General features: G+C 37.4%; 2 protein-coding genes across 2 annotated transcripts; one reads left to right on the top strand and one right to left on the bottom strand.

Annotated features, from left to right (window-relative positions):
* On the top strand, positions 2,184-7,923 carry LOC104723275 (ABC transporter B family member 9). The gene is made up of 13 exons (XM_010441606.2): positions 2,184-2,304; positions 2,571-2,835; positions 3,404-3,458; positions 3,541-3,716; positions 3,802-4,023; positions 4,116-4,354; positions 4,435-4,960; positions 5,040-5,313; positions 5,400-6,039; positions 6,114-6,342; positions 6,434-6,700; positions 6,776-7,039; positions 7,119-7,923. The coding sequence occupies exons 2-13, from the start codon at positions 2,578-2,580 to the stop codon at positions 7,761-7,763; spliced, it is 3,795 nt and encodes a 1,264-aa protein (XP_010439908.1). The 5' UTR covers positions 2,184-2,304; positions 2,571-2,577; the 3' UTR covers positions 7,764-7,923.
* Positions 8,004-10,695, bottom strand: LOC104723273 (SH3 domain-containing protein 3). The gene is made up of 10 exons (XM_010441605.2): positions 10,330-10,695; positions 9,915-10,037; positions 9,559-9,628; positions 9,305-9,459; positions 9,124-9,225; positions 8,848-9,045; positions 8,711-8,773; positions 8,544-8,633; positions 8,380-8,454; positions 8,004-8,285 (listed from the first exon to the last, which is right to left on the bottom strand). Exons 1-10 carry the CDS (start codon positions 10,387-10,389, stop codon positions 8,166-8,168), a joined length of 1,056 nt encoding a protein of 351 aa, XP_010439907.1. The 5' UTR covers positions 10,390-10,695; the 3' UTR covers positions 8,004-8,165.

Raw genomic sequence — 11,249 nt, 5'->3', positions numbered from 1 at the left:
TTTACTCTCAAGAATGGTGTTTCGGTCATTCATGTACTGGTTTATGTTGATGACTTCATTGTTGCTGGGAATGATCTTATGGCCATTGCTAACTTCAAAGAACAACTTCACACTTGTTTTCACATGAAAGATCTTGGTAAGCTCAAGTATTTTCTTGGTCTTAAAGTTTCGAGTGGTCCGGATGGATTTTGTCTTTCTCAACGTAAGTATGCATTGGATATTCTTCAAGAAGCAGGTATGCTTGGTTGTAAGCCTTCCCCTGTTCCTATTGAGCTGAATCACAAACTTGCCACCAACAAAGGTCCCGCGTTTGCTAGTCCTGAGCAGTATCGTCGTCTGATCGGACGTTTAATCTACCTTACAATCACCCGTCCTGATCTGTGTTATGTCATTCATATTCTTTCCCAATTTATGAAGCAGCCCACTATGGCTCATTGGGAAGCTCGCCAGCTCAAGGCATCTTACTTCGGTCTGGTAGTGTTCTACACCTTTCTGCCTACTGTGACTCCGACTATAATGCATGTCCTCTAACTCGTCGTTCCCTCTCTGGTTATGTCACTTATTTGGGCGACTCTCCTATTTCCTGGAAAACAAAGAAGCAGAAAACTGTCTCAAGTTCTTCTGCTGAAGCTGAGTATCGAGCGATGGCACACATTCTTAAGGAAATCAAGTGGTTAAAATCTCTTCTCACAGATCTTGATGTTGCTCACACTGCTCCTGTTACTCTACATTGCGATAGCCAGGCGGCAATTCATATTGCGGTTAATCCTGTTTTCCGACTGTCATCAAGTTCGTGATTCTGTTCTTGCTAAGCTTATTACTACGGAACATATTTATACTAAGGACCAGATTGCTGATCTACTTACTAAAGTTCTCCCTAGACTAACATTGGAAAAGCTTTTGTCCACGTTGGGTGTTACGGATTACGTACCATCAACGTGAGGGAGGGTAATAGCCTAGGAAATATGTAAATATTCTATAAAGTCTAGATTTACTAGGATTTAGTCTTATCACATATAGAGAACTCTTGTACGTATAAATACTTCTTCTCTTTTATTAGAATACATACATTACATTCTATTTCACAATATTTCAATAAAAAAGTGTGTATACAATATTAATTTAGCAAATAAATAAAGAGTGAAAAATAACAATAATATTTAGTTTGTTATCTGAAAAAAAATATTTATTAGTCTCATATACTTGGTGGAACCTAATGGAATAAACAATAGTTTAATTTCTTGGGAATTCGAATCTCTGAATCGATAAATTTTATTGGAATATATATGTTGGAAAGGTTGCTTGAAGACTATAATATGTTCTTATATTATTACATGATTTTCTATTATGATATCTCTAGTATGTTTGACTAATATCCTAAACCCGTATGTCCTTTTGTTTTCCATTATTTGGTCCATTTAAAGTGTACTTTTGATGATGATTTTATTTTGTTTCTCAAACTTTACTATTTTTTAAATAAATATTTTATATTTTTACCTTTCATTAATATCATCTAAACTAAACCTATCAAATTTACACTTTAAAGAACTCAACTGCATTAATTAATTATATTTATTTCCAAATATAACAATAATAAAATCTTAAAATTCTAATTGCAACATGTTGATAACAATAATAAAACCATTAATTTTTCTAAACGTAAAATCTCAGTTTTTTTAAAAAGCATATTATTCTTTTAAGTAATATCGAATAAAAATAATGGAGTTTGATATATAGATAGTATTATATTATGATTTATAAAAAATAAAAAAGTAGCAACATATAAAATATTTAATTACTAACTATACTAACTATAGGGTATTTGATTTATTATAAAAATATAAACTATTTATAAAACGAGATATGACATGTATTGATTTTTGAAGAGAGAGAGAGAGAGATAGATATTTTTTTCATAAATATAGGAAAATCGATCCTAACATATATTTGATTACAAAATATTATCTTACTGTTTTTATTCATTTTGGGTGGGATATTTCGATGAAAAACTCCCCATAGAAATGCTCTTAATTCTTCATATATCTTACGAAAAAAAAAAGTAACGCTTAATTTCTTAAAATCCTTAACAACATCATAACGCAAACGGCAAGGAGGAGACTAAAGAATAGTATGTAACTGTCTAATTTAGGAAGAGACGACGAGCGAGCACAAAAAAAAAAAAGTAAGTTAGTGGTATGACTTATACATAAGCGAGATCTTAAAAAAAAAAAACCCCATAACGGTATTTGAAATCTCACCAGTTTTTTTCTCCACTCTCTTCGTTGTCTCATCACTTCTGTTCAGGTCTCTTTATCTCTCTCTCTCTCTCCATCTAGAAACCCTCTCAGATTCTCATATTCTTACAGTCTGGATTGTTTTGTTTTTTCATTCAAGAACGCGTAATCAAATTTTGATATCTCTTTCTTTACGCTATAAGCCTTAATTATTATATAAAGCCTTCTCTATATTTTTTCAAACATCTCCCTTCATCTCATAGATCCCGTGAAAGTTTTTATTATACCTACAAAGTCTCGATCGACTTTTTTTTTTTTTTTTTAATGTTCCTATAGGATAATTATGGAAAAAGAAGAGGAAAGAAAAGAAACAATGGAGGAGGAACCGACAAAGAAGAAGAATGATGGTGGTAATCAGAAAGTGTCGTATTTTAAACTGTTTTCGTTTGCCGAAAAAACCGACGTAGTTTTGATGACCGTCGGGACTCTCGCCGCCATGGGTAACGGCCTTACTCAGCCGTTAATGACTCTTATCTTCGGCCAGCTCATAAACTCCTTTGGTACCACCGATCCAGATCATATGGTTAGAGAAGTGTGGAAGGTTAGGGTTCCTTTTTTTTAGTATAGATTATCTTTTTTTTTTCTTTAGTTAAATTTGGGGTTTGATTAGATCGAGCCGAGTCAGATTTTCTGGATCAAGAAATAAGACATCCTTGATTTAAGCATTAGGGTGAATATTTTTCTTGATTTTAGTGATCATTAAAAAGTTAATAACGATTCTTGATTTTTGATTTCAGTTACGGAGGCTCTCGATCGATTTTTTAGATTATCCTATAGTAATTTTGACCAATAAAAAAGGGAAAAAAACTATAATCTTGTTAAGAAAAATTATGATGTAACTTACTAAATAGGAAACACACTTTAATTTCTGCTTTTTAAAAATCACATTGATTGATATAATTATACTTTATTTTTTATGAGTTACATGAAATAAATATGCATTAATGGAGTTTACTGTTTCCTTTGTTTTAAAGATATGGACAAAGATACTGTTTATTTAGCCTTTACTTTAAAGTTAAAGACTGAAAGCAACTTTAGTTTTTTTTGGCGTGGAACATAATCAAATTTTAGTGACTAAATTTCCATTAATCTTCCTTCCACGTTTACAGGTTGCTGTAAAGTTTCTGTACCTTGCAGTGTACTCTTGTGTCGTCGCCTTCCTCCGTAAGCTTTACTACTCTCTGTTTTTTCTCTCTTTGTAACTTGTGTTCCAAGTTAACACTTTCTTCTGCTAATTCTTCAACAGAGGTCTCATGCTGGATGGTCACTGGAGAACGTCAATCCGCCACAATTCGTGGTCTTTACCTGAAAACGATATTAAGACAAGATATTGGCTACTTCGATACGGAGACAAACACCGGAGAGGTCATCGGAAGAATGTCTGGAGATACAATTTTGATTCAAGACGCCATGGGAGAAAAGGTTTTTGTTAATCAAATACAATAAGGAATATTGTAAATTTCTTGCGATACAAGAGACCTAAAAAACTGTTGGTTTTGATGCACAGGTTGGAAAAGTCATACAACTAGGAACGACTTTCGTTGGAGGATTCGCGATTGCATTTATTAAAGGCCCGCTTTTAACGTTGGTTCTTTTGAGTTGTATCCCTCTGCTTGTGATGGCAGGTGCAGCCATGTCTCTGGTCATGTCTAAAATGGCTAGCCGTGGTCAAGTGGCTTACGCAGAGGCTGGAAATGTAGTTGAACAAACCATTGGAGCCATTAGAACAGTGGGTTCTCCTCTTCTTTTCTCTTTCTCCTTTCCATAATTACATTAATCTCCGTGTCATTAGATCAAATCGCTGTTTTATTTTTTCCTTAGGTAGTAGCGTTTACCGGAGAGAAAAAAGCAACGGAAAAATACGAACGGAAGCTCGAGGTCGCTTACAAGACTATGGTTCAACAGGGTTTGATCTCTGGTCTAGGCCTTGGTACACTGCTAGGCGTGATGTTTTGCAGCTACGGTTTAGCGGTTTGGTATGGTGCAAAGCTAATAATGGAGAAAGGTTACAATGGCGGACAAGTCATCAATATAATTTTTGCGGTCTTGACAGGAGGAATGTGAGTTAGAGATTCTAATCCCTCAATTTGACTCATTGCATACAATCTTACGTGTTTATCAAGCTACCTTGTCTTGTCAGGTCATTAGGGCAAACATCACCGAGTTTGAATGCTTTCGCCGCAGGAAGAGCCGCAGCTTTCAAAATGTTTGAAACGATCAAGAGGCGTCCAAAGATTGATGCGTACGATATGAGCGGTTCTGTTCTTGAGGACATTAGAGGAGACATTGAGCTTAAAGATGTTTACTTCAGGTATCCGGCAAGGCCTGATGTTCAAATCTTTGCTGGATTCTCGCTCTTTGTACGGAACGGCACGACGGTGGCTCTAGTGGGACAGAGTGGAAGCGGGAAATCGACGGTTATCAGTCTAATAGAGAGGTTCTATGATCCGGAATCAGGACAAGTTTTGATAGACAACGTTGATTTGAAAAAGCTTAAGCTCAAATGGATAAGAAGCAAAATCGGTTTGGTTAGCCAAGAACCTGTGTTGTTTGCGACCACAATAAGGGAGAACATAGCTTATGGGAAAGAAGATGGGACCGATCAAGAGATTCGAACTGCAATTGAGCTTGCTAACGCGGCTAAATTCATTGACAAACTCCCACAGGTGCCTTAAATTTTTCAATACAGAAAATAAGATTAGAAGGGATTTGTATTCGTTGTAATGAAATTCTCTATGTTAATAGGGTTTGGATACAATGGTAGGAGAGCACGGGACGCAAATGTCTGGTGGGCAGAAACAGAGGCTAGCTATAGCTAGGGCAATTTTGAAAAACCCTAAAATCTTGCTTTTAGATGAAGCAACAAGTGCGTTAGATGCAGAATCAGAACGTATTGTTCAAGACGCGCTCGTGAACTTAATGTCAAATCGGACTACCGTTGTGGTTGCTCACCGGTTGACCACAATAAGAACCGCCGACATAATCGCCGTTGTCCACCAAGGAAAAATTGTCGAGAAAGGTACTAAAGTTACCGTGTGCTACAAATGACCTATTATTGAAAACGGTATTGGCACTAAAACTAATCGATTGTGGATATTTTTACAGGGACTCACGATGAGATGATTCAAGATCCCGAGGGAGCTTATTCACAGCTTGTTCGTCTTCAAGAAGGATCAAAAGAAGAAGCTAACGAAACAGAGAGACCTGAAACAAGCTTAGACGTGGAGAGGTCAGGAAGTCGTAGGTTATCATCAGCGATGAGAAGATCAGTTAGCCGGAATTCATCGAGATCGAGCAGCCGCCACTCTTTCTCTCTCACTTCCAATTTCTTTATACCAGGCGTTAGCGTTAACCAGACCGAGGAGATACAAGATGAGGAAACAACCGTGAGACACAAGAAAGTATCATTAAAACGGCTTGCTCGCCTCAACAAACCGGAAATCCCGGTTTTATTGCTCGGGTCACTTGCCGCAATGGTTCACGGAACGTTGTTTCCCATTTTCGGTTTACTTCTTTCGAGCTCGATCAATATGTTCTATGAGCCAGCAGCGATACTAGAAAAAGATTCACATTTTTGGGCACTGATATATGTCGCTCTCGGTGTAGCTAATTTCGTCATGATCCCTATCCAAAACTATTTCTTCGGTATCGCTGGAGGAAAGCTGATCAAACGCATCCGATCAATGTCTTTTGATAAAGTGGTTCATCAAGAAATCAGTTGGTTCGATGACACATCTAATTCAAGGTAACATAATATTATGATATAAATGCGTATTTTGTATGTTTTAAATTCTAATATTAATTTGCGTTTTGTTTCAGCGGTGCGATTGGAGCGAGGTTATCCACAGATGCTTCAACAGTGAGGAGTTTGGTAGGAGATGCATTGGCGTTAATAGTACAGAACATAGCTACTGTAGCCACTGGGTTGATAATAGCGTTTACAGCGAACTGGATGCTAGCTCTCATAGTTCTTGCTCTCTCACCATTTATTGTCATCCAAGGATATGCTCAAACCAAGTTCTTGACCGGTTTCAGCGCAGATGCTAAGGTTTACTGTAATAATGGTCAAAACATTTTTTTTGGTTCGGTTCCGGTTTAGTCACAATTTCAATTTACTGATGGATTTCATCCTGGTTTAGGCGATGTATGAAGAAGCGAGTCAAGTGGCAAATGATGCAGTGGGAAGCACAAGAACGGTTGCATCTTTCTGCGCAGAGGGCAAAGTGATGGATTTATACCAACAAAAATGCGATGGACCGAAGAAGAACGGTGTCCGGTTAGGTCTTATGAGCGGTGCGGGTTTCGGTTTCTCTTACTTTTTTCTCTATTGCATCAATTGTGTATGTTTCGTCTGCGGTGCCGGGTTGATTCAAATAGGTAAAGCCACATTTGGTGAAGTCTTCAAGGTAAGAAGAAGAAAATAATTTCTCGGTTTGGTTTAGTTAAGATCCGGTTTGGTTTAGTGATTTCTACTGGTACAGGTTTTCTTTGCATTGACGATCATGGCGATTGGAGTATCACAAACGAGTGCTATGGCACCTGATACAAGCAAAGCTAAAGACTCTGCAGCTTCCATTTTCGATATCCTCGATAGTAAACCGAAGATTGATTCTAGCTCTGATGAAGGTACAACGTTGCAAAACGTTCATGGCGATATTGAATTCAAACATGTTAGTTTCCGGTACCCTATGCGACCGGACGTTCAGATTTTCCGTGACTTATGCTTGAGTATCCCTTCCGGAAAGGTAAGAAAACAGTCTTTTCCCCCGGTTAGATTCGGTTTAACCGGTTAATGATTTGGTTATTGGTTGTTATTTTTTTCAGACCGTTGCACTTGTTGGAGAGAGCGGGAGCGGGAAATCAACGGTGATAAGCATGATTGAGCGGTTTTATAATCCGGATTCAGGCAAGATTTTGATCGATCAGGTGGAGATTCAAACGTTTAAATTGAGTTGGTTAAGGCAACAGATGGGTCTGGTTAGTCAAGAACCGATTCTGTTCAACGAGACGATCAAATCAAACATAGCTTATGGTAAAACCGGTGGAGCCACAGAGGAAGAGATTGTATCAGCAGCAAAAGCCGCAAACGCGCATAACTTCATCAGCTCGTTGCCTCAGGGTTACGAAACGTCAGTTGGAGAACGCGGTGTTCAGCTATCGGGAGGTCAGAAACAGAGGATTGCGATTGCTCGTGCCATTTTAAAAGATCCTAAGATTTTGTTGCTTGATGAAGCGACTAGTGCGTTGGACGCTGAATCTGAGCGTGTGGTTCAGGATGCGCTTGATCGAGTTATGGTGAACCGAACCACCGTAGTTGTGGCTCACCGGCTCACGACGATCAAGAACGCAGACGTGATCGCGGTTGTGAAAAACGGAGTTATTGCTGAGAAGGGAAGGCATGAGACACTGATGAAGATTTCAGGTGGTGCTTATGCTTCTCTTGTCACTCTGCACATGACTTCAAATTAAGAGACTTTTGACTGAAAGAGAGAATTTTTAGATTTGATTCGTCAATTTCGTTCTGTTAAACTCATAAATTTGAGACAAAACAGAGTGGGTTCCAAATGTTATTGGATGAACAAAAAATCTTTGTGGTCAAATTACTAACTCCTAATTTACCTTTTTGTTATTGTTTCCCTGCAAGTCATAGGATTATTAACTTGAAGCTTCAATATATTTTTTTTAATCTGCAATAAGAACACTCATCAATAGGGCACCAACGAAACATTTTTTTTTGGAGGTAAACACTATTTGGATAAACAAATATGAACAAGAGTAGTATTTTTTTTTTTGGCAGAAATGACTGAACGAAACTAAGTATTTCAGACACAAATGTAAGGAAAAAAAAAATGAAATCTTTGAAGAAGAGTCTCAGTAAACTTCAGCAGCAAAGTTGTTTGTAGGAAGTCTCTGTCGTTTCTCAATGTAAGCCATAGGAAACCAACCAGCTTTGCCTTTGCATTCTCCTTCAGCCCAACCGGTTTGGCTCACCTGAGAATAGGAAAGAAAAACAGCAGACAAAGTTAAAATTCATGCTCTCTCACCACAAAGAGTAGTTCTTTGATTTTTGTAGTAACATGTGAACCTTTCGGACAACGACGTAATCTCCTTTGTTCAAGTCTAGCTCTTTCTCTGAAGCAGCGGAAAACGGATGAACCACCTGTCGAGGGAAGAAATATGTTGAAAAGAGTCTTTCTCTTTGTCTGAGATATCGGATGGATGATATTTCGAAAGGATAAAAAAACTTACTTCAGCTAAAAAATATGATGTTTTCTCTGAGCCGTTCTCTGTTGGAATCGCAGGAGGAGCAGATTCTTTGTGTTGTTTCTCAGTTACCATCTAAGAAACGCAGTAAGGCCAAAATGTGTGAGCTTTTGATGAGATTCAAATATGAAAACGATTCTTGCATTACTAACCTCTGCTTCAATGTCACTAAGGATTGCTGCTATTCTCAAGTGATAATTCTTCTCCCCTTCAACCTAAGAGTAAGCAACACGGTAAATAGTAATCTTTATAAGACACAAAATCCAGTGTGTATGTATGTAAAACATACCATAGCCACAAGCCTCTGGAAAGTGAGTCTATGTTGCTGTGATTCAACAGCCGCCAACGCAGCAGTTGCTTCTTTACCAAGAACTGCCATGTTTGCCTTTAGCTCTTGCATCTTTGCTTCTGCTAGTTGAAGCTTTGCCACATTTTCTGGAATCGGAGCTTCTCTTACACGTGCCTGCCTTCTAGAGACTTCTGTTGCCTGTTGTGCTTTTAAGACTTTAACTTACATTACAATATAGCCAACATCATCATAGAACTTAGATTTTAAGAAGATTACATGTGTCTCTGCTTCTTGTCTCATGCGGCTGTAACGTTGAGCAAGATGACGAGCATCTTCCAGAGGAGAACCGGCAACCATAGCTCTAAGAGGATCCAAAACCTTAACGCATTTAACAAAAAGGTTTACTCTTGCTATCTACGTAGCATACTAAGATTAAGACAGATAATCGAAGCCGAACCTGAGAAGCCAAAAGCTTGTTGAAGTCTTCCTGTTCTTTGTCTACATGTTTCCGAGCATCACCATATATAGCTGCAGCCTTGGCTAGAATATTCTCATCAATGTTCTGACTATTTTCGTTCCCATACCTACAACAATCTTCAGACAACTTGGTTCCTGACATTAAAGATGATAAAAAAAAAAAACCCTTACAAATGTCTCATATTGTAATACAACCAATGATAGGTAACATAAAGGTATTCATTCAGAAGGTACCTGCTTCAATGTGCCGGAGCCCGATCGTGGTAAAAGTCTCAGCTGCTTTAACTATCTCTCTCTGGAACTCCTGAAAGTGACAATAACATAAGTTTGATGTTACTATGCTAAGATGAATCGTACTGAACCATCTCCCTCAAACAATCAGCTCATATAAACTGTGAGATCAGTCTTAATACAGATAATGCCATAAACATGAATCCTTAACACTAGTTTTGAGGATATTATGCTATGATGAATCCTTCTCCCCAAATAATCAACTCATATAAATGTGTGAGATCAGTCTCTAAGACAGACAATGCCATAAACATAAAGTCAATATCTGAAGTAAGATATTAAGTCAATTCCAGTCTAACCTTTGCAGAACGAGTAGAGCGGTATAGCTTATCGAGCTGATGATGCCTTTGCATTTCTAACTCATCAATCACCATTACATCTGAGCTTTCATAACCAGTCCCACTGAACTGCTTGATCACAGCCTACATTTCCAAAATTTACCACACACCAACACAAATTAATGAAATCATCACCAAGACTGTTAAGAGCAAACAACAACACTCTATAATGCTTATATACAAATCAAAATGCGTAAATCATCTATTCTAACAACACGAAATTGGTATGCAGCTTTCAAAATCAAACACTCCCTGGAATTGAAAGAACACATTTCCAAAATTAGCAGGTTCGCAACAAAGTAACTAAATTGGGATGCGTTTCGCTGAATCAGAAGAAATGAAACTAGTTGGCGGAGATTAAAGAAGGTGAAACTACCAGTTGCTGCTTTGCGACTTGATCCCTGAGCTTACTCGCTTGTCTTCTAAAAGCATCCATTGTCACTTCCTCCTCTTTTGATTTTACCCCAAAATTGATTTTACAGGAATCAAAAAGAGGTAAGCCTGAGTGGAATTGGGAGATCTCAACTTCGATCAGACTAGCTTAGAAACTTACAAAGCAGATCAGATCTGATTCTAAATATGTTCTTCGACTCGATGTCTCACACTGATTATCGTCTGAGAGAAATCGTCGTCACACACATCGATCTGAGCCGAATTGGGTCGGTTCGGTTCGAGAAAGGTTACCAGTGAATTTAATATCTGAGATTGAACCGAACCGAACCGGTCTGTAGCGTTTGCGATTGAAATTAAACTAAGGAAGAAGAAGACTGTACAATTATATAACATCCCCAAACGAAAACGAGGCGTTACCTTTTAGTTACGTTACACGATAATTAATGAATGATTAATTATCTAAAGTAAATAACGAAATAGAGTATCTGACATGGCCAACTCAGAACCACTTGTATGATATTGTCCCCACACCTCCCATATCATTTGTCCTAACTGCCATAACATAATAATAATAATCTGAAAAGACAACCTATACACTACCGACTACAAACTCCAATGAGATATTTTTACCATATAATCTTTAAAAAAACAATTTTTTTTTTTTTTTGTTAAAAATCATGCAACAATAATACTAAACATGATGCTAAAAAAGAAGGTAAAATATTGGAATTTATCACCCAAAATTGACTCTAGTTAATTAAATAACCTATAGTGCGAAATTAACTCAACTCACGACCATTTTGGTGCCTATATTTTAGAACTTATAAATATTCACGATCGCGTTAATAAATATACCAAAAGTTGTTGTAAAGTTTTTTTTTATTTTTATTGTAATAAAAAAAA

Source organism: Camelina sativa, chromosome 11 (genome assembly GCF_000633955.1).
Source record: "Camelina sativa cultivar DH55 chromosome 11, Cs, whole genome shotgun sequence".
In the NCBI taxonomy this organism is placed as follows: domain Eukaryota; kingdom Viridiplantae; phylum Streptophyta; class Magnoliopsida; order Brassicales; family Brassicaceae; genus Camelina; species Camelina sativa.
This window is presented reverse-complemented; position numbering and strand designations above follow the sequence as displayed.